Source organism: Choloepus didactylus, chromosome 1, assembly GCF_015220235.1.
Source record: "Choloepus didactylus isolate mChoDid1 chromosome 1, mChoDid1.pri, whole genome shotgun sequence".
In the NCBI taxonomy this organism is placed as follows: domain Eukaryota; kingdom Metazoa; phylum Chordata; class Mammalia; order Pilosa; family Megalonychidae; genus Choloepus; species Choloepus didactylus.
In genome coordinates, this window is record NC_051307.1 from 248,869,596 (window position 1) to 248,893,440 (window position 23,845).

General features: G+C 43.9%; 1 protein-coding gene across 2 annotated transcripts in view; it reads right to left on the bottom strand.

The window, feature by feature from the left end:
- Positions 1–21,571, bottom strand: part of CHCHD6 (coiled-coil-helix-coiled-coil-helix domain containing 6) — a 311,755-nt gene extending 290,184 nt beyond the window's left edge. For both annotated transcript variants that reach the window (XM_037803406.1, XM_037803397.1), the window contains exon 1: positions 21,391–21,571. In XM_037803406.1, the coding sequence (XP_037659334.1) occupies positions 21,391–21,477 (87 nt within the window). In that variant the 5' untranslated portion in view covers positions 21,478–21,571. The remainder of the gene's footprint in view (positions 1–21,390) is intronic.
- Between the last annotated feature and the right edge of the window lie 2,274 nt (positions 21,572–23,845).

Sequence of the window (23,845 nt, forward strand, 5' to 3'; positions counted from 1 at the left end):
GCAGCAGTAAGCTCATTTTGGAAGGTGTGGACTCTAAAAGTGCAAACGGATGAAGCTACACAGGAAGAGTTATAAGGAGGACACTGGGGCAGGGAAGAGTCTTCTTCATCACTAAGTGACAAGGGCCTGCTGTCGCAGCATCATGGAATAAAGGCTATGTCTGATGGCTAACTCAACTTTAAAAAGAACAAATGAGAGAACAGTTAGAGAAGAAAAAGAAATTTGGATCCTGATTTAGTGGAAGAACTTGAGTGAGAACGACAGAAAAAGGGAAATGAAGAAAAGGAGAAACTATTGGGAGAGGGCAGCAAATTAACTTGGTTGCAGGTATAAAATCCCAGGTCATAACGGGAAAAGAACCTTCAAGAGGATGCTGGTTCACTCCTTTTTTTTTGCAGTTACAGCAACTAAGACCCGTAATGGGTCAATGTCATGGAAAGTGAAGAGTAACCCCCCAAGCAGGACCCAAATCCCCATTTCTTACTCTAATGCACCACACACTAAGGGTCAAGAGAAGACACCTGGTTGGGTATGAGGTGACAGCAAAGAGCTAAGTGGAAACATGGAGGTGCTGCTCAAGAGTGAACTCAGGCTATAAGAGTCTCCCCCTGAGCTCCTCTTTGTTGCTCAGATGTGGCCCTCTCTTTCTCTAACTGAGCCATCTCGACAGGTGAACTCACTGCCCTCCCCCCTACGTGGGACCTAACTCCCAGGGGTGTAAATCTCCCTGGCAATGCAGAGTATGACTCCCGGGGATGAATGTGGACCTGGCATCATGGGACTGAGAGTATCTTCTTGACCAAAAGGGGGATGCAGAATGAGACGAAATAGTTTCAGTGGCTGAGAGATTCCAAATGGAGTCGAGAGGTCACTCTGGTGGACATTCTTATGCACTATATAGATAATACCTCTTAGGCTTTAATGTATTGGAATAGCTAGAAGTAAATACCTGAAGCTACCAAACTCCAACCCAGCAGCCTGGACTCCTGAAGACAATTATATAATAATGTAGATTACAAGGGGTGACAGTGTGATTGTGAAGACCTTGTGGATCACACCCCCTTTATCTAGTGTATGGATGAGTGGAGGAATGGGGATAAAAACTAAAGGACAAATGGGGTGGGATGGGGGGATGATTTGGGTGTTCTTTTTTCACTTTTATTTTTTATTCTTGTTCTGGTTCTTTCTGATGTAAGGAAAATGTTCAGAGAGAGATTGTGGTGATGAACGCATAACTATGTTATCATACTGTGGACAGTGGACTGTATACCATGGATGATTGTATGGTGTGTGAATGTATTTCAATAAAACTGAATTTAATAAAAAAATAATAATAAATAAAAATAAAAAATAAAAAAAAGAGTGAACTCAGGCTAAATGGAAAAAAGATTGGGGTGTCCCAATGGTTTGCTGGAACCGGCTCACAGGAGTAGATTTTTACATTTTCAGGAATTCCATGAGTTGGTCGATTTCATGATGGTAGCTTAAAACTGGCCAACATAGAAATTGACAAACACTAAAATCAGGGCCTTTTCTTGTGGGGAGAGCTGGTTGCTAACCATTTACAAGCATCATCCCCACTGAGGAGGGGACTCTAGGAGAATGAGTCCGTCCTCTGAGGGCTTGAGGGTCCCAAGGTGTATGTCCTCAGGGAGGAGAGCACTGAGGACTGAACCCTGAGTGGCCCTAGCATTCATATGGGTCAGGGGAAGCATCGATGGCACATGTAACCTGCAGGCAAGCAGCAGTGACAGTGCTGGTGTCCCCATCCACGCTGTGGAGAAGGGCCAGTGACCAGCAAGAGCAGGCTCTGACACACGTCAGTGCAGTCTACGTGGGGACCAGAGGAAGCAGCCTGGCCAAGGACAAACAAATGGCACTGTAATCACTACCCGTTCTCCGTCATCAGCTATTTATTAAGCAGCCATTGTAGGAGAGCAGTGTTCCAGAGACAGTAATAGTAGAGTTAAAAAGAGACACAGAGACATGGTCCATGCATTCAGGGAGTTTACATTCTAATGGGAGGTGAGAGGCACTAAACAATAAATAATTTCACATATCCTGTTTCATCCAACCTAAGACAGCGTCAATTGTAAATCACACCATTATTTTATATAGCATTATGAAAGGAAAAAACCCAAACTCATTAAATTAACATTCCACCTATTACAAGACATCTCTGTTTCAGAGATGTTACAACATTTCTGATATTAGTGATAAGTGTTATGAAATAGTAAAATAAAACAGATAATAAAGCGTTGGGGACGGGGAAAGTGTTAGGAAAGGCCTCTTTGAGGAGATGACATTTATGCTGAGACATTACGCGTACTCTTGAATAGGCGGCAGCAGCCACATTTACATGTTTTGAACTGGGAGAAAATTATTTCATTCCAAACAGAGAAGAATTGCAAAGTCTCTCAGAAGAAATGAGTCTGGCATGTCCAAGGACCTGACAGAAGGCCAGTGTGGCTGGAGTACAGTGAGTGCAAAGATTGGAGCCAGATGGTTGGGTCTGAGAAGCAGGCAAAGGCAGGGCTGGGCAAGGTGGGCAGGTCAAGGTGAGGAGTTCAAATGTGATTCAAGGGCAAGTGGAAGCTCCTGGAAGGATGCTGCACAGGTAAGTGACAGGATCTGATTTACCAGCCCCAGCCCAGGGGGCAGCAACTGAAGCATACTACTTGGTAAGTGAGGGGTTAAGGAAAACATTGGCAAGATTCTTGTTGGCAATGAGAGATTTATAATATTTTTTAATGTTGCTACAAAATACAGCAAGTAATATTTTTAATCAACAAATATACATACACACACAGTAGTCATGCGAGAATAAACACCATCTGGGCAGTGCTCCCTGTACCAACAGAACCAGAATGGAGGGCCCCGGAGCCAGGCGGGTCTCGGGACTCAGCCTGAGGCCCACCGGTCACGGTGCCATCAGGGCAGGCCAGACAAGGGCCCGTGCGGTCAGGGAACAGAGAGCCGAATCAACAGTGACACGGGGAAGAGGGTCTCTGCCTCCTCTCCAGCTGGGTGATCTGGGGTCCCTTCTTTAGCTTCTCGGAGCTTCCCTCTGCTCACCTATGAAATAGGGATCCCTCGCAAGGCTGCACTGGTTGTGATACAACTCCAGGATAAGGCACTTTAGAGGCAGACAGGCTGGGTTTGAATCCCAACTAAGTGGGTCACTAGCTGTGTTACCCTGGGCAGGTGACTTCCTTACCTCAAAGTCAGTTTCTTCATCTGTAAAATGGAAATAATTCACGGTATGGACTAAAGGGCCGTTATGAGAATTAAACACAGTTGACTGACATAAAGCACTTGGGGCAAAGTGAATGATTGATATTATTAAATGAAACTGCCAAGCACTATGCAAATATTTATTATCGTCCATACCATATATTAGGTGCTTAAAAATATGATCAATAATAATAACAGATCAATAATAATAAGTGAGTGCTCATAACTTCCTATAAATTATACACACAGTGCTGAGGGTTCTCCATGTAGCTTTGTAACCTTAAGCCAGTCTCTTCCCCTCTCTGAGCCTGTTCCATAATCAGTACAAAATTAAGTTGGGCCAGATTCTTTTTAGAGTGCCCTCCAGCTCTAACATTCTAGGCAGCAAAAGCATGAACTGCCCTCATCCTGTATAGCAGAGGGATTCCAAGAAGAGGTGGCCTTTTCCCTTCCACCACTATGGCACACTTTCCTGATGCCGTCACCAGTCTCCAGAGACAGAGTGGGACCCAAGAAGAGACGTTCTATCCTCCTCTCTCCAGCCCATGGATCTCACCTCCAGCTCCATGGCCTTGGGCAGGAAGACATACAGAAAAGAAAGGCCACAGCCAGGAGAAGTCAGAGGAAAGGACAGGCCAGGGAGGGGCCCAAGCCTCAGGCTGTGATTCAAACAGGCACAACGCAATCTCACTGCTTACATCCTAACAAATGTGTCTGAGAGCCTAGATCCCATGTCCTAACTATCATCGCTCCACGAGTGTAACCAAAAGACTTCCTTCACCAAGAAGCAACTGTGAATTTAGAGGCAAGTTCCCAAGAGAGAGCTAGAGGTTTCTTTATTAAACTGTATGGGTCCATGAGTAAGTCAGGTGGCCTCCCCAAGACTAAAAATTTGGGGTAGAAGTTTGCTGCTTTAAAAAACACAAATTGGCATTATCAATTTCTGAACAGAAGAATTATTATGATAGAAATGAGCAGTGTTCAACTGACCCAATATAGTGGAGAATAAGTCCTAATAACTCTAAGTCCTAATATCCTATAATACAACTAGTTAACAGTCACTCAACACTCACTATATACTAATGACCTCACTTATTCCTCACAACACCCACTTTCCATTTGGGGAAGCCAGAGCAGAGAGGTTAAGGAACTTGCCCAAGGTCCTAGAGCTATAAAGATGCAAGCCAGACTGCAGACCCAGCTGCCCCAGTCTGGGGCCACATGCTTGTCTGCTGCACTAGTTTGTTATGGGGAGCAAAAGGATGTTTACCACAACAACAAGAACCAAGGGAGATGCACTTGCTAAGCAGCACTCACGGGCTAGAACAGCCTCTAGAAGAGACAGTGATTTCGAAAGCTCAAGCAATCAAAGGCAGAGAAGTCAAGATTTCTAAGAGAATGCCAGGGGAACACAGAATTAAAAAGCAGGTTCAACCACATGCCCAAAAGGAATTTCAATCATTTCCCCAACTATTCTGCCTGATATCATGATCCCAGCCCTCCACACTTACCATCATTTTCTCCCCTTACTCCATTTTCTTTTTCTCCATGGCACTTACTGCACACAATAGAGTATATGCCTGATTACTTGTTTGTTGTCGCTCCCACCAAAATTTAAGCTCCATGACAGCAGGGATTCTGTTTGCTCTTGCTGTATTTCCAGTGCCTAAAAGTTGGCCTAGCGCACTGGAGATGCTCAAATATTTGTTGAATACATTAATTAATAAACATTTATTAAAAGCCCAGGTCATACAGTGTGACTGTGAAAACCTTGTGGATCGCACTCCATTTATCTAGTGTATGGATGGATGAGTAGAAAAACAGGGACAAAAACTAAATGAAAAATAGGCAGGGATGGAGGGGATGATTTGGGTGTTCTTTTTTACTTTTATTTTTTAATTCTGATTCTGATTCTTTCTGGTGTAAGGAAAATGTTCAAAAATAGCTTGGGGTGATGAATGCCTAACTATATGATGGTATTATGAACAGGTGATTGTACACCATAGATGACTGTATGCTATGTGAATACAGCTCAATAAAACTGAATTTAATTAAAAAAAAAAAAAAAAAAAAAAAAAAAGCAAGCCCAGGTCACAACACTGCAGTAGTATGACAGAGAATGTAACGACATAATGGCCATGAACTTTACACTCAAGATAGAGTCAGATAGAGGCAATAAGAAATGCACAAAGACAATACAAGCTGCCAAGCAGCCAGACAGGAGAAGCTCGGCTAAAATGCCCCAGAAGTTTTAATAAAAGAACCGTAAGTTCCAACAAGAAGGAAGATGGAGCACTTGGGTGAGGCCTGAAGGGATGACTGCAGAGAAGGGGAAGGAGCAGGGGGAGACATTCCTGACAGAGGGACAGCATGAGCAAAGGCACAGAAGGGAGAACACTCAAGGGAAGTCCTGGGATCTGGTTTGACAGACATGAAGGTACCTGGAGGAAGTGAGATGTGAAAGGTTACTGGGGTGCCAGGTCTTGAATGACAACTGAAAGACTTTGGAATTTATTCTACAGTCAACAGGGAGCCATTGATTGTTTCCAAACAGGGACTCGATCAGGATCTGCATGTTGCAAAGAACAGTCTGGCAGAGCAGGAAAGATGGATTAAGGTCACAAAGGGGCTGGAGGCAGAGTAGGTACCACAATACTGCAAATCAGAAATAAATGGGCTGAAAAACGTTAATAGCTTCAGGAGTGAAGGCAAGGGAATGGATACAAAAGATACTAAGGAAGTAAAATAATTTAAAACCTGGCAGCTGACTGGATGCATGGGATGAGTGGGGAAAAAGCAATTTACAGAATAGTACATACAATATGATCTCATTTGTACTATAAAAAAAGCAAAAAGTGCACTCGTATATATAGGCTTGGAAAAAGTCTGGAAAGATCCATAAGAAATTGTGAACAGTTGGGATTTAAAAATAAGGTGGGTTTTGTGAGAAGGCAAAGTCTCGAAGCAATAGATGGGGAAAGATGACAGCAAGGCCCCCGAGTCTGGCTCACTGGAGGGAGGTGTCGTTACTGAGCTGACAACTGCTTAGTGAGTGTGTGTGCAGTGTTCTAGGTCCATGTTCTAAGTGGATCAGTTCTGCTAACAAATAGACAAGTTGTGCAGGAGGCTACAAGAGATTGCGTCTCACGAAACAAAGGAGCAAATCCCTAACATGAGGGCCTAGGGTGTAATTTCTCCACATTCCAGAAGGGGGCACCAGAGCTCATGGCTGGGGCAGAGGAACCCTTGGGGCAGCGCCTCCAAAACTCAAAGGGACAATTACTTAATATTCACCGAGCACGCTCCATATGCCAGGTGTTGGGCTAACTGCATTCCTCTGCGGTAGGTACTACTCCCATTTTCCAGATGAAGGGACTAGAGGCAGTGGGAGTTAAGTGACTTGCCCCAGATCTTAGAAGCAGTAAGTGGTAGGGCCAAGATTCGACTCCAAAACCTGGGCCCGTAACAGTGACACTTGTACAAGTGAAAGGATAATACAGAGTTCCTCTTAGGGGACGAGTAAGCTTTTTCCTAGAAAGGCCAATTCAAGAAAAATCACAATATTTGCAACTTACATTTCCCCCCATTTATGATGCTTTATTGAGCTCCAGGATGGGATGAGTTGAGGGTGGGTAGCATCTAGGAACTCATAAAACACCCTACCTGCTGAAATTAATAGAATGTTGTATGAAAATTAGCACACTTATCACCGCTCAATGTTACTATCTAGGCACATTTGAGAAGTAGCAGTATGGAGGCAGCTTTCTAAACCTTATTCTTTACATTTATGAACACTTGAAGGTCCAGAGTGAGTTCATACGCATCATCTCATTTATGTGCAGGAGAGGTATCATTACTCTCCCTTTAAGGATGGTGAAAGCGTGGGACAGAGAGAGGCAGCTTGCCCAGGGTTATGGGTAAGTTATTACCCAAGTGACGCCTACACTGCCACAGCACCATCTGCTCAGTGCCAGGCATGGTGCAAGCATAGGGCAAGGAGGAAGAGAGAAAATGCAGCTCACTGCCCTCTCCCAACCTGGGCCTCCAGCTCCCCTGGCTGCCGGAGGACCCCTCACCTCTTCAGGCGAGTGGGGTGGGGTCAGCCCAGCAACCAGGGCAGCGCCAGCCCTGCCAGTTGCCACAGCAAGCTCGCAGGGAGCCCTAGGCTATCGGCGGCTCTTGGGTCCCAGATACCCCAATCCCAGAAGTGCTTCCCACTATCGTGATTCTGAAAAGCTTCCTCTCCTGGCCTAAGGCTGTTGCCTTGGAGACTTCACTCCCTCGTCCTTCAGATTGATATGAGCTGAAATTAGATCCACCGGCTGCTCACCAGATTTCGAACCCAGAGTGGCAGAACCAGAAGGGCCCTTGGAGACCACCTACATCAAGCATGGCAAACACAAATGCCCACAGGGGTCAGGCAGGTGACAAAATGAGGAAAATGGGCCTGGGAGGGGAAAAAAGAAAAACAGTGCAACAACTGTGTCATGGGACAGTGGAGAGGAGGGGGCACGTGCCCCCCTAAAGAGGGCAGCCACCTCACTATTCTAGCAATTTGTTGCCATATGGGAAATGTGGACCAGAATTTCCAATTTTTTTTTTTTCCAAGAAATCCAAACCTGAGTTTATGTGAAGCCTCCCAATTTTTAAACACTGGCAATTCATTCAAATCGCTTAATACCACAAAGTTTATGGACCCATTTGGGGCAAGATAAACTGAGCCAATGGCTTCAACTTCTGCTCAATAAGTCTTTCACCAACCTGTAGCCAGGCTCTGGTAAGGTGCTGGGGTCCGAGAGAGAAACAGAAAGTGGCTCCTGCTCCTGGAACAGTGGGGAGTCAGCGTGCCAATCGATCTTTTCAACCCAGAGTGGTAGAGTGGGAGTGAGCTGGAGTCTACAGAACACCAGGACACTGAGGCGGACGGGGAGTGGGGGAGTTATGCCATGGAAGGCTCCCTCCAGAAGGCAACACTCAAACTTAGTGCTGAGGAGGAGGAGGAGGCATTTGGCCAGTCAAAAAGGGAGAGGAAATTATTTCAAGCACAGGAGACCGGAATCCCAGGCATGGAAGCAGGAAAGAGCTTAGAGAATTGGCAAGGAAAAGGATCCAGGCTGCCGGCACCCACAGTGAAAGGGAGAAAGTGGTATCAGGGTGGTGCCAGTGTACCAACAGCCTCATGAGTCAGGCTAGGGAAACTGCCTTTAACCTAGAGGCCACGGGTTGCCATGAAAGGATCTCAGGTAAGGGAGTGGCACAATCAACTTTCACTCTGAACGCCAAGACGTTGAACTCTGGCACAAGCAGGACTGACAAAACAAGGTGGAAGGGAGGCCTTCTTTTGAACTGTCTGCCTAAAACCTGTTAGAAAGTAAAAATTCCCTTTTAAAGATGACCCTGGTAGGACCAGGAAGTATGGATTTGCAGGAGAGATCTTGGAAGAGAAAACCATTTCTCAGACAGCTTAGGGTAAGATGGTGTGGGTTGAACTGAGACTGTGAGGATAAAGAGGAGAGAAACCTTTGGAAGGTAAAACTCAAAATTTGTAATTAAAAACAGGGAAGGGGAGGAATCAAGGATGACTGCCAGCTTTCTAGCTTGATGGAGTCATTCACAAAATAAGAAAATAAGGCCACTGCAAGGAAGACAGTGAAAAAGCAAGGAGTTCCATCTGGACCTAGTGAATCAGACTTGTCCTTGGGACAAGTAAGGGAGACAGCCAATAGCATCCAAGAATGCCATGGGTTGGATATGTACAATCTAGAAGTCAGCAGTTCACAATGAAAGAGGATGAGAGAGGGTGTAGAATGGAAAGAAAGCTGACCCTAGGAATTATTCTGAAGCCTCTACCAATCACAGAGAAATGCAGAGACATTCAGATCTGACCCCAGACAGAGACTGTCACAACCCAGCTTAGCTCCTGGACCAAAAACATGCCAGGCACGGAGTCAGACATGAGTTTAATAAGACTTACTTACAGGAGTTATGGTTCCACAGTGGCAGCAGGCCGGGAAAGATGGAAGTTAGCTCTCTGCAAAAGCAGGGGGTGCCAGAGAATGGTTTATAAGAGTTAGGACAAGGGGGGTATGCTGGTTTGGATATATTATGTCTCCCAGAAAAGCCACGTTATATAATGTAGTCTTGCGGAGCCAGACCTGATTAGTCTGTTGATTAGGGTGGAACCTCTGATTAAATTATTTGCAAGGAGTTAAGGACCCTGCCCATCCAGGGTGGGTCTTGATTAGCTCACTACGGTACTTAAGAGAGCTCCGGAGCCAGAACTGACAGGGATGCTAAGAGATGCTTGGAGATACAGATAGAAAGACATTTGGAGATGCTAAGCTAAGAGATGAAGCTCAGAGTTTGCCCCTGAGAAGCTAAAAGAAGACCTCCAGACACTTAGAGAGAAATGCCCTGGGAGAACAAAGATGCACAGAGGCTGAGAGAGAGAAGGTGAGAGACATATTTTGGAGAAAGCCATTTTGAAATGCAACCCGGGAGCAAAGGAACAGCAGAAGCCAGCCATGTGCCTTCCCAGCTGACATGGGTGTTCCGGATGCCACTGGCCATTCTTCAATGAAGGTACCCTCTTGTTGATGCCTTAGTTTGGACACTTTTATGGCCTCAGGACTGTAAATTTGTAATCAGATAAACCCACTTTATAAAAGATAATACAATTCTGGTATTTTGCATTCCAGCGGCATTAGCAAATCAGAACAGGGGGTCTGAGAACAGAGTTTTGACAGGGTCTTGTGACACAAGGGTGTGGAGCTCTGTTGTTAACAGTGATCAGGGAAGGGGAGCTTCAATGCTTTGTTAACAATTCATTTTTTCCTCCCCTGGGGAGGTCTGATGACTTTTAACCTTTGTCCTGGTCAAGCAGATGGCTATGTGAAACCACTATGAGGGCGCCCAGGCCCTGAGCCCCCACAGAGACCTTCAGATCCAACCCCAGGCAGAGACCTTCAGATCTAACCCCAGGCAGAGAACTTCTGATCTGACCCTCGGAAGAGACCTTCAGATCTGACCCTCAGAAGAGACCTTCAGATCTGATCACAGGCAGAGACCTTCAGATCTGACTCTAGGCAGAGACCTTCAGCACCTAAGCTAAAGTCAAAGCCCATTCTAAGACCTTCAGATCTGATCCTAGGAAATGGAGGCTGTTATGGAAGCATCTGCACGACCTTCCCTCTAATTGGCAGAAAATGTGGCATTAAAACCTGGGAAGGATCAAAGATGCCTTCCAGTCCTGCCCCTTTACTTCACAAATGATAGAACTGAGGTGCGAAGAGAATGACAACTAGCCCGGTATCAATTTAGTAAGAGTTAAAATGAAGAACTCTCCTTTACATTTATATTATTTTACAGAGTAATCTTTTACATAGATCTTCTACATGACACCGCAATATAGTTCAGGAGTATTATAATCCAATTTCATCCTATACGAGGGCTATATTCTAAAGTCAGAAGGTAAGATGGAAATCACCTTAACTCTCGCACTGCTTAAATTTTATTACCAGTTACACTGTATTACTATTAAATTAAAATTTGGAGGCTGTTCAAATAAACCTTTCAAAATTGCTCTGTCTGGTGGAACCTAAGATGGCAGCTAGGTGAGACAGGGCAAAAAAACACCTCCGTGAAAATACTAGATAAAAACCAGAAAGTGACCCAGAACACCAGTTTCAGTGATGCACGAGCTGGACAAGTTCTGCTAAAACCACAGGGACTATACACTTGGTGAAACCAGGAGTCTGCATTCTGAAACGAGTGAGTAAGCCAGCTGAAAGTCCCACCGCCGCGCTGCAGTGTGGGGAAACTAGGGGTTGGAGTTTGGAGACGGACTAGTTCTTTTTACTAAAAAAGAAAAAAAAAACAAAAACCCAGGAGCGGCTGCGGTTATGACAGTGAGAACCGCGCAGTGAAGCACAGCAGGAGCGGGCTGTGCCAACCTCTCAGTGTCGGGCGTGGAGGATAGACAGCTGCTGATTCCCTCAAGACCAGCGGGGCAGAGGGGAGAACCAAAAGGAGAAAGAAACCACGCTGCTTGTAGTCAGCTCCCCAGCGGGCTGGAGACACTGCTGCCCAGGGCCGTACCCACAGCCCAGAGCCGTGCCAGGAAACCCAGTGTGACAGGGAGTGTATCCCACAGCACCGTGCACACGCCACAATATCAGCCATGGACAGTGGCCTTTGGTGAACACACAGCTAGTTGTCCCGGAGCTGGGAAGGCAGAGCCGTGCTAAAAGTGGGGGGATTGAAACGCCCCATTCAGCCATCTTTGCATCAGGCTGGGAGCGCCCCTGCAAGGCCTGGCAGCCAAGGGCTTCCCTTGAGGGACAGCATGCACTTGTGACGTAGCACAGCCTTCCCTCAGCAGAGGTCCTGGAAGATCACAGCTGAGAAGAGGGGCCCACACGGAAAACCCAGGGACGCTACATCAATGCCGGGGACTTGTGGGTCAGCGGCAGAGAAAATCTGGGGCAAAACTGAAATGAAGGCTCAGACTCTTGCAACAGCCTTGAATCTCTGGGAACACGTGGGAGGTTTGATTATTAAAGCTGCTCTGCCTCCCTAACCACCCAGACACAGGCCCCACAAGTTGTATTTTTTACAACTTGAAAGAACCCTATCAAGCAAAGCAAATGCCAAGAAGCCAAAAACAACAGAAAATCTTAAAGCATATGATAAAACCAGACGCTATGAAGAACCCAATCCCAAACACCCAAATCAAAATATCAGAAGAGACACAGTACTTGGCACAATTAATCAAAGGACTACAATCAAAGAATGATAGCATGGCACAGGATATAAAGGACATGAAGAAGAACATGGCACAGGATACAAAGGACATGAAGAAGACCTTAGAACAGCATAAAGAAGAGATTGCAAGAGTAAATAAAAAAATAGAAGATCTTATGGAAATAAAAGAAACTGTTGGCCAAATCAAAAAGACTCTGGATACTCATAATACAAGATTAGAGGAAGCTGAACAATGACTCAGTGTCCTAGAGGACCACAGAACAGAAAATGAAACAACAAAAGAAAAAATGGAGAAAAAAATCAGAAAAATCGAAATGGATCTCAGGGACACAATAGATAAAATAAAACATCCAAATTTAAGACTCATTGGTGTCCCAGAAGGCGAAGAGAAAGGTAAAGGTCCATAAAGAGTATTCAAAGAAATTGTTGGGGAAAACTTCCCCAACCTTCTACACAATATAAATACACAAAGCATAAATGCCCAGTAAACTCCAAATAGAATAAATCCAAATAAACCCACTCCAATACTGAAGAGAAGGAGCAAGTTCTGAAAGCAGCAAGAGAAAAGCAATTCACTACAGACAAAGGAAACAACATAAGACTAAGTAATGACTACTCAGCGGCCACCATGGAGGCGAGAAGGCAGTGGCATGACATATTTAAAATTCTGAGAGAGAAAAATTTCCAACCAAGAATACTTTATCCAGCAAAACTCTCCTTCAAATTTGAGGGAGAGCTTAAATTTTTCACAGACAAACAAATGCTGAGAGATTTTGCCAATAAAAGACCTGTCCTACTTCAGATACTAAAGCGAGCCCTACTGACAGAGAAACAAAGAAAGGAGAGAGAGATACAGAGAATTTTAACAGACATATATAGAACCTTACATCCCAAATTACCAGGACACACATTTTTCTCTAGTGATCATGGATCTTTCTCCAGAATAGACCATACGCTGGGACATAAAACAAGCCTCAATAAATTAAAAAAAAAAAAAAAAAAAACAACAATTGAATATATCCAAAGCACATTCTCTGATCACAATGGAACACAAATAGAAGTCAATAATTTTTGATTTGTCACTCCACTATTTACTTCCTACATGATATAAAATACACAAACTCTAATGACAAATCAGTGGTTTTGGACTCAATGTAAAATATGTAATTTTTGACAAGAACTATATAAAGGTGGGGGAATGGAGGAGTATAGGAACATAGTTTACATGTCTTATTGAAGTTAAGCTGGTATCAAAGAAAAACAACATTGTTCTGGATTTAAGAGGTTAAATTTAAGCCCCACAGTAAACACAAAGAAATTATCAGAGAATATGACCATAGAGATGAAAAGTAGAGTATGGGTTATGAGAAATGGGGGAAGGGGCAATAGGGAATTAAGAAAAGAGTGTAGGGTTGCTGTTTGAGGTGAAGGGAAATTTCTGGTAATGGAAGGTGGGAAGGTGATAGCATTACAACATTCTAAATGTGATTAATCCCACTAATGGAATGTTAGGGAGGGGGTGGAATGGGAAGATTTAGGCTATATATATGTTTCCACAATTGAAAAAAAAAGACAGTCTAAATAGATGACAATTGAATGCCAAGGAGGATCCTGGATGGGATCTGAGGATGGAGGACAGGAGGCTCAAAGGGACACAGTTGAGGCATAAGGAAAAAAAAAAAAGGAAATATAGAATGTAAGCTTTGTATCAATGTTGAATTTCTTGAACTTCTTAGCTGTGCTTAATGGGACTGCATAAAACAATGTTCTTGTTCATGGGGATTGTATATGTGAATTATAGTGTTTGTTAAAGGATGTGTGCAGCTTGCTCTCATATGCTCAGAAGACAGAGCAGTAGATGATGGATGATAGATAGGGAAGGAAGGAGGGAGGGAGGGAGGGAAAGAAAGAAATGGTGGTGTGACAGCATGTTAAAGTTGGTGGTTCGGGGTATTGGAGGAGGGGGGTCAGGGTATGCTGGAGTTCTGTGTATGGGGTTTGTATTGATTTTGCAACTGTTCCTATAACTTTGAATTTATTTCAAAATAAAATTTTTAAAAAAATTGCTCTGTCTACCCATCAAGTACATGGTTTTGTCTATATAGGCATCTACTGTAAGTCTCATACACAGTACATCAATAGAAGGCATAAAGGAAGGTCTACAAGCAGCACTCACACCCATCCTCTTTTAAGAGGATTGTCCACTCCCTAGTAGCTGAAGGGAGAAAGGTAGAGAGACATAAAATGCTTTATTCTTCTTCTCTGCAATATCACCTCCACTTTGTTTCCTTATACCGCCACACCTTTCAGTACTGTGATATGCTTTGGGAGCATCAAACAGCAGAGCACATGAGAAAGCACCTAGTCCAGGGACTCGGATGTGGGATGTACTCAGTGTTTGCTGGATCTGAAATGCAGATCCACAGATACTGTTCGCGGGAAAGCTGTACAGAACTTGGCCACCAGTTTCCTGTCCCTTCAAGTTGGTACTTCCTGTTGTAGCTCCATCAAACTGCACTCAAACACATGGTCAGCCAGGTAGAGCTTTAAAAGCTGGGAAAACTGGAAAGGACTTGTGATCCAACCCCTTTGAAGCACCTAAGCTAAATGGGTGCATGGAGACTGGCGTATCTGCATCTCGCACATAAGGAGAAGGGCTTATCCTTTTAAGTGTCAGGGCTCAAGACCAGCCTTCTGAGAGCTTTGGTTCACCACACTGTCTTGAAGCACACAACTACAATGGAAGATGCAACCAAAAAGCAGACATTACAGAGTGGACCGAATTCCAGTCTGAGGTTAGCATCTAGCAAGAACAAAAGAAAGAGAACTAACAGGAAAACATAATAATGTAAAATCATCTCATAAAGAGCATCAACATTCACATTGAGGTATTAGAGGAGACAAGCTCAGAAGTGTATCACTGGGCAGGAACAAGGGGGAGGGAAAGGATGCTGCACACATATGGAACAAGTTTGTATTCAAGCCTGAAAGGAGAAGAGTAAGGCTCTCATGCACAGCTGCCACAAGGTTGCCAGCTTTGCTTGAAACAGAACTGTCAACTTATTAATCCAAGCATTCAAATAAATGTGTACATACTAATTAGCCAGTCTTTGCCCTCCAAGAGCTCAGAAAGGAAAAACAGGACATAAGGACAGATAGGAAGGGTGAACTGATAATACTAAAAGATAAAAATCATCAACCCAACAAGGGCATTTACAAAAACCTATAACTAATATCATACTTAATGACAGAAGACTGCATGCGTTCTCCTCAGGAATGAGGCAAGGACGTTCATTCTGACCCCCTTAATTCAACGTTGTAGTGGAGGTTTTAGTCAATGCAATAAAGCAAGAAAAAAGAAAGAAAGGCATCCAGATTGGAAAAGAAGTAAAATTCTATTTGTAGATGCCATGATCCTATGTGTATAAAATCCTAAGGAATCCACCAAGTAATACCATAACTAATAAATGAATTCAGCAAAGTTACAAGACACAATATCATTATACAAATTCAACAGCATTTCTATATACTAGCAATGAAGGATGCAAAAAGGAAATTCAGAAAACCATCCCATTCACAATATCATCAAAAAGAATAAAATACTTAGGAATAAATTTAAGAAAGGAAGCACAAGACTTTTACTCTGCAAATTACAAAACAATGCCGAGAGAATTTAAAGATCTAAATAAATGGAGAGACATTTCATGTTCTCGGATTGAAGACTCAATATTGTTGTTAAGATGGCAATTCTTCTCAAAGTAATCTATAGATTCAACACAAATCTTATCAAAATCCCAACAGGCTTTTTTGCCAAAGTTTTTACCAACTGATCCTAAAATGTATACAGAAATGCAAAAGACCCAGAACAGCCAAAACAATCTTGAAAAAGAAAAACAAAGATGGAGGCCTTACATTTTCCAACTTAGAAACTTACAACAAAGCTACAATAATCATGACAGTGTCTTTCTACAATGGAAAGACAAATGACAATTAAAAATGGGGAAAAGATTTGACAGACCTAGACCAATGTAAAAGAAATGATAGTCCAGAAAGAAGCTCTTACATTTACAGTCAACTGGTATTCACAAAGATCTAAGGTAATTCATTGGAGAAAGGATAGTCTTTTCAACAAATGGTATTTGAAAAATTAGATGGCTTATGGAAAAAACAAGGCTTTAAACCGGGGGTCAGCAAATTATGGCGCTGGAGCCAAAGCTGACCCGCACTTGATGTTGTAATTAAAGTTTTATTGGAACACAGCCACACCCATTTGTTTACACATTGTCTATGGCTACAAAAGCAGAGATTAGTAGTTCTGTCAGAGACCTTCTGGTCCACCAAGTCTAAAGTATTTACTGACTGGTTCTTTACAGAAAAAGTTTTCCAACCCAATTTCAAGCTTCACCTCACAATATCCATAAAAATCAACTCAAAATGGATCATATACCTAAATGTAAAAGCCAAAACTATAAAACTCTGAGAAGAAAACATAGGAGAAAATCTCCACAACCTAGGATTAGACATATATGTCTGAGATATAACACCAAAAGCATAATCAGTAAAAAAATTGATAAATTAAACATCATCAAAATTATGATCTTTTGTGCTTTAAAAGACACTGTTAAGAAAATGAAAAGCTATGCCACACACAGGGAGAAAATATTTGCAAATCATAATTCCATAAAGGACTTGTATCCAGAATAAATAACTTGTATAACTCTACAACAGAAAGACAAATGACAATTAAAAATGGACAAAAGATTTGAATAGACATTTCACCAAGAAAATATATGAGTGGCAAATAAGCCCATGAAAACATGCTCAATTTCATTAGTCATTAAGGAAATACAAATTCAAATCGCAATGAAATATCATTTCACACCCACTATAATCAGTATAATCAAAAAAGACACGACAATAACGAGTGTTGCTGATATGGAAAAACTGGAACCCTCGTATATCACTTGTGGAAAAGTAAAATGGCAAAAAACACACTTTAGAAACAAGTGTGACAGTTTCTTAAAAAGTTGAACTTAAAGACCCACCGATTTAATAAACAGAATAACTCAGTAATCCCACTTCTAGATATCTACACAAGAGAATCGAAAGCATGTGTCCACAAATACACACACACACTACATTACATACACAGAGACACACATATGTTCATAGCATTATTCATAATAGCCAAAAAGTAGAAACAATTCAAACATCCATCAACTGGTAACTGGATAAACAAAACGTGGCATATTCACACAATGGAATACTATTCAGTAATCAAAAGGAATGAACTACTGATACATGCAACAACATGTATGAACTTCAAAACTGAAAGAAGCCAGTCACAAAGGCCACGTTTCAAATAAGTCTATTATATGAAATATCCAGAAAAGGCAAATTTCTAGAGGCAGATAGATTAGTGGTTGCCTGGAGCTGGTGATGGGAATGGGAATGACTGTCAATCAGGTATCCTTTTGGGGTGATATAAATGTTCTTAAATTGAACCGTGCGACCATTACCCACCTCTGTAAATGTACTAAAAATCATTGAAACGGGTGAATTTTATGGCATGCAAATTATATCTCAGTAAAGCTGTTTTTAAAAGGGTTGGGAGGAAGGATTCTCAGCATCGCCAGATAAAATCTTTCCAAAGCTCCCCTCCTAATCAGAGAACTACAATGTTGCCTACAGGATGACATGGGAACAGCCCTGCCTGGCATTCACAGTCCACTACCACCTCACCCAACCCATTTCTTCACCATTAAGAAGGGGATAATGGTTAACTCACAGTATTAGTAAGTGGAAAATTTGAGATAATGCTCTTAAAACACTCAACTTAGTGCTTAGCTCAGAGTAAATAAGCAACCTCTACACCTAGCTGGCCCAGGTCACATCTAAATGTCACCTACCACCCCACTTCAAGCAGGAAAGCCCTGTTACTGTCTCTGCATCCTTTGTTTCCTTCACAGCACTTGCAGATCTTTTCCTCTTTTGTTTCTTTACTTTCATTTTCTTTTCTTTCTTTTTTATATTAGACCGAATCTCCATGAGGAAGGAACCTTGTGCCTTGTTCCTTCATTGTCTCTGCAAGGCCTAGCATGTAATGTGTTCACAGTAAAGATGTACTGAAATGATAAATAAATGGTCAATGTGCAGCCTCTATGGCACTGTGTGTCTTGAGACTTGTCCCCTGTGTGTGTCCCCATAGTTCTGTCTTCCCCCTCAGTGGTGTTACTGAATGGGCCTCCTAGGAGGGATGATGATTCCAAAGTTGATCTAGACTGGAGGGAGGTACTGGGTCAAGGGACACAGCTGAAGAAGCAGGCTTGGGAAGTGACTTTAGCAGCAGGGAGCTGAGAAGGTGGAAGAGGTTGGAGAACATTGAGGAGTCTGGCTCTTGGCAAGCAACTTCAGCTGAATTCCCATCGATGGCTGCTTACATGGGGTGGAGAAGAAAAGTGGACGTGTAGCGAACATTATTGCCCTGTGTTTGCCTTCTCTTAGTGGAGGATGAGAATAAATGTGCCAGTTGAAACAAAATCTTTATGTATTTCACACACGCTTGCTCTGAAAATTGGAGCCGAATAAGATTGCAGTATTTTGCATTAATTAAATTTCTTTTCCATTCCATGGAATTAGGGCTTGAACTGCTATTCAAATATATCAAACAAGTATGTAAATTAGCAAGGCCCTGGCACTTAATTTTTGGGGCACGTTCTAGGACCAGGTCCAGGAGATTAAATACAAGTGGTCATTAAGAATATTTAACTTTCGCTGAAGAAGCTGGGGCAAATATTCTCCTTTAGTGACTTTCTATTAAATTAACTTATTTGCTCACTCTGGTAGTCTCCGTTGTTGATCTTTTCAATTGATGTTTACTTGCCTAACTAAAGACAAGGAGGGCTTCCTGCCTCTCAAGGAACTTTGCTAACAGGAAAAGCCCCTTCCTTAAAACACCTTATTATCATCACCCTCCTTTCTCCCCTCCTCCCCTTTCAAACCAGATACATGAGCAGAAGGAAGGAAGTGGCTCCTATGACATGGGGCTGTGGACCTCGACACATGTTCCTGAACAAGTCATTTACTTTCTCTGAATAGTTTTCCCAGCTGGAAAAGGAAGCAGTCAAATTAAACAGTTAACCAGAGTTCCTTCTAGTTTTATCAGTCTCTGATAGAACTAAGTGGGGCACCAGCGTCCCTGTCAAGACAGGGAGAGGCACTATCATTTTTAGACTGCCTTGCATATCACTGGATGGCTGGATCTGGGAGAAAGTCAGAAAACACTGGGCTGCTGTGTTTTGCAGCCCAAAAGACCTGGAATAAAGTCCCAGAAGTTACTCAGGGAACACAACACCTTAGGCAAATTTCTTAACCTCTTAGCCTGATTCTTTATCTTTAAAGAGAATTTATACATTTTAAAGAGTTGGTAAGAGAACTAGAAATACAATGTACTTGCTTGATATAATTCTCCAAAAAGATGATCCTCTGTCAACTAAGAGAGGGTCCCCTCCAAAGCGACACCACCAAACCTCAGAAGACTTCCCCTGACCTAACTTTTCAACATTCCCAAAGGCAGATCAGGTAACAAAGGTAGAAGAGCACCGAAAAGGAGCCAAGGGTTTCTTTCTAAATTCCAGTTTAGGGTCCAGACAATTGACCTTTCAATACAAGCCATCTCCTCCCCTTTTGGACCTTGCCACAAGCCAGGTCAACAAGACTATACAACACCTAAACAGCATCAGAGTGCCAAGCACCGTGCTAGGCTAAGAATAGAGGCCCTCACAAAGCACTTGGTACTTTTTCTAACTCCTTTCCTACACATCTTCATCTTATCCTGAGCAGTAGAACTGATAGTATCTCTAAACATCCTTTTTTTTTTTTTTTTAAATGAGGAGACAGGCTCGAAAGTAAATCCAGACCTAGAAGTCAGAGCTCCTTGTCTTTTTCTGAGCTATTTCCTTCCCCAGTTGATTCACTCAATACCCAGCTCTGTGCATTCTAACTAAACGTGGTCCCTGTTTCACTGGGTTCATTCATTTAATCACTCAATTATTTACACAGATGTTAAGTGGGCAGTAGTTCAAGGAACAGGCCTGGGATTGGCCTACTTCAATCCCAGCTCTCCCACTTGTTACCCAGGTGACCCTAGACAAGTTACTTCACCTCTGTGCCTCAGTTTTCCTTAACCTATAAAACAGGGCTAAAAGAATGCTACCTAGTTCATAGGGTTTTGAGAACTAAATGAGATAATATCTGTAGCGGTTTAGCACAATACACGGTTCCCCTGTGAACAATCAAATGTGAGCTTCTTTTATTATCCTTGGTTCTGGGGATAGAGTAGTGAACCTGCCAAGAGCCTCAAGGAGCTTAAGCTGTAGTGGCAAACTCAATAAACAAATAATCAACAGAAGTTTCAAATTGTGAGTGCTATAAAAACAATAAATGTGTGATAGTGGGGGTGGGAAGCTACTTTAGACTGAGTGATGAAGGACAGACTCGCTGAGATATTTACCTACAACACGAATGACAAGCCAATCAGATACAACGAAAGCTGGGGGAGAGAAAACCACAAACGCAGAGGTCCTGTGCTTGTAACAAGGTGGCATCTCCTACCAAGAATAAGGAGGCCCTTGAGGCTAATGACTAAAAGGGGATGGGAGGCCGGGGAACTGGCATGAGATGTGGTCAGAGGGGTGGGCAGGGACGAGGGCAGCTTTGTAAAACCAGATGAGGCATTTTATCTTTATCTTACAGGACCTTGGGATCCACTGGAGGATTTTAAGCAAGGGGAAGGGTATATGATCTGTATTAAAGTGGTCCTTTGGCTGCTGTGTGGAGAATTGGCTGTCGGGGCAAGAGTGGAAGCAGAGAGCCCCAGCAATCCAGCGTTGAGACGGTCTAGGATTGGAAGTATCTCAGGCATCAACACAAGACATGTGTGTGTGCAAGGGGGATGGGTGGGGGCAGAGGACACTCAGGAATTGTAAAAATTAGGTCAACAGGAGCTGGGGTGTGTTGCCCCAGGCTTCCCTCGCATCCTAGTGGCCTCCCTGCCTGGCCCCTTCTCCCCCCAGCGCCCACGTCGTAGTGAAGCCTGAGGACCGCCGGCTCCCGGTTGGCGTCCCAGTGCAGTCACTCCTCGACGCGCGACCCTGGGCATCCCCCAAGCCTCGCTTTTCCTCTTTGGCAAAGTGCGGGGAGAAAGACTCGCCACCAGGCAGCTGGCAGGACTCAACGATCGCAGCGCGTCAGGTCCCTGCAAGGCCACGCTCTCGGCCCCAGCGCCCTCCCCGCCGCCGGGCCCGAGACCCCGGCGCCCTCGGGCGCCTCCACGCCCACCCCGGCCCAGGCCGCGCCCGCTCGCTCCTGGAGCCCGCCGGCGGCGCCGCTCACCCGGATGCCCTGCAGCACCCGGACCCGCTCCTCTTCGTCCATTCCGAAGGACACCCTGCGGCCCTCGCTGCTCTCGGCGCTGCCCATGGCAAGAGGCGGGAGGGCTCTAAAGCCACCAGGTAGTCGCCAGACGCAAGGCGCCCCGCGCTCTCTACACTTCCAAGACTCGCGGCTGCCGCCTCAGCCGGCATGAGCCAACAAAACCGCGTCCTATTGGCTGCCGCTCGAGGCTCAGCCAATCAGGTGGCTCGATGCCCACGGTGCACTGTGGAGTACGTAGTCTCACCGGTCTGGGGCTGCCAGTCTGCGATACGGAGGTCGTCCTCGGCCATGCAGAGGCAGGAGAGCTGGAATGAAAAGCTAATGAGCAGGGGAGTAATGGTCAAGTGCCCGCTTTGGAAAGATCACCTTGGAAGCAGCGCCCAGAGTGAGGGTCCGAGGCAAGGAGACCACCGAGGAAGTTGAGCCTAAGGTCAGAGGACAAACTTCTGATGGTTCATTACTTCAGGAGCAGAACCCACTAAGCGCCAGGCTGGCATTGTCCTAGCCACGGGGAATCCAACAACCAATAAGACGTGTCCTGTTTTTGTGTAATGGAAGAAGCAAATGAAAAAGCAAATAAGCAAGTAAATAAGCTTACTAACCCACTGCAATAAGTACTACGAAGGGAAAACTATGTCAGGATACCACTAGAGAAATTAAAAAGAAGGGGCCTACCTCTCTCTCTAGCTAAGCCAACTCGGCAGATGAACTGACTGCCCTCCCCCTATGTAGGACAGGACTCCCAGGAGTGTAAATCTCCCTGGCATCGCAGGATATGACTCCCAGGTGTGAATCTGGACCCGACATCGTGGGATTGAGAACATCTTCTTGACCAAAAGGGGGATGCGAAATGAAACAAAATAAAGTTTCAGCGGCTGAGGAATTTCAAATGAAGTCGAGAGGTCACCCTGGTGGACACACTTATGCACTATATAGATAACCCTCTTTAGGTTTTAATGTATTGGAATAGCTAGAAGTAAATACCTGAAACTATCAAACTCCAACCAAGTAGCCTTGACTCTTGAAGACAATTGTGTAACGATGTAGATTACAAGGGGTGACAGTGTGATTGAGAAAGCCTTGTGGATCACACTCCCTTTATCCAGTGTATGTACGGATGAGTAGAAAAATGGGAACAAAAATGAAATGAAAAATAGGAGAAGGGATGGAGGGATGATTTGGGTGTTCTTTTTTACTTTCATTTTTTATTCTTTCTGGTGTAAGGAAAATGTTCAAAAATATATTGGGGTGATGAAAGCACAACTATTTGATGGTATTGTGAACAGTTGATTGTACACCGTGGTTGATTGTATGGAATGTGAATGTATATCCATATAACTGAATTTTTTAAAAAAAAAAAAGGGAAGTGGCCTAGTTTAAACATTCAAGAAAGAAAAAGTAGACCTGCATGAGTGGAAAATAAGAGGCAGGAAGAAGAGAGCCAGAGGTAATGAGGTCAGCGAAACAGGCAGGGCCCAGATCTTTTTATGGCCTTGTAAGCCAGGTCGGAGATTGCGTTTTATTCTAAATGCCTTGGTTGGACAGCAAAAAGTCCTAAGCAGTTGGGAGATCTTGTCCAGCAAGCATTCGTGGGCCATATACTGAGTACAGTGTGTTTCTGCTTCTGAACCAGGATAGTATGTGTAGTAGAGGAACACAAATAATTGCTATTTACAGCCACAACTACCTTGAATGAAGACCTCTTTTGTTCACCTGAGACACTAAGTGGCTTTGATTTGCTAAGGTGGGTCTGGGGCTGAGTTTGGAATCCGGAGCTGGGGAGTATTGGATTGCCGTGTGAAAGAGCAAGAAGCATTTGGAGCTCCTTTGGGCAACCTGGAAAGGAAAAGGTGAAGAGGACAGAGTGCATGAGAGACCACTGAGAACAGCCTGGGGTGAAGAAGGCAGTGAACATTTCCAGAGACAGGGCAGCCAGAGGATTGTCAGGAGCAAGGATAGCTGCTAGTTTCATTTCAGATACATGGATTTGAAAATCCCCCTGCATCTCTTCTTCCCTATAAGCAAAGCCTGAGTCAGAAATTCTTATGCAAGAGGTTTATTGGAGGAGTACCCTCAAGAAAGGAAGTGAAAGAAGCAGAATAAAGCAGAGGGTAAATGTTAAGCAAGGATGTGGTCTCAGCTGGAGACTAGCTTCAGCGTGATCCCACCAGGAGCTCTGGAGCACAAATCGCATCACAGAATTGGTCCCACTTTGAGGCAAAGGAACCAGCCTTCTGAACCCCCATGTCAGTCGTCATTGGCAGCCAAGGGTAGTTTTCCAGAAAAGAGAGCAGCTATGAGCTGTCAACAGCCCACACCCACAGCAGCTGCTGGTAAAAGTTACCTGGATGGAACACTGTCAGCATCTACTACATGCCCCAAATATTTTTCAGAGACTCATGGACACTTAAAT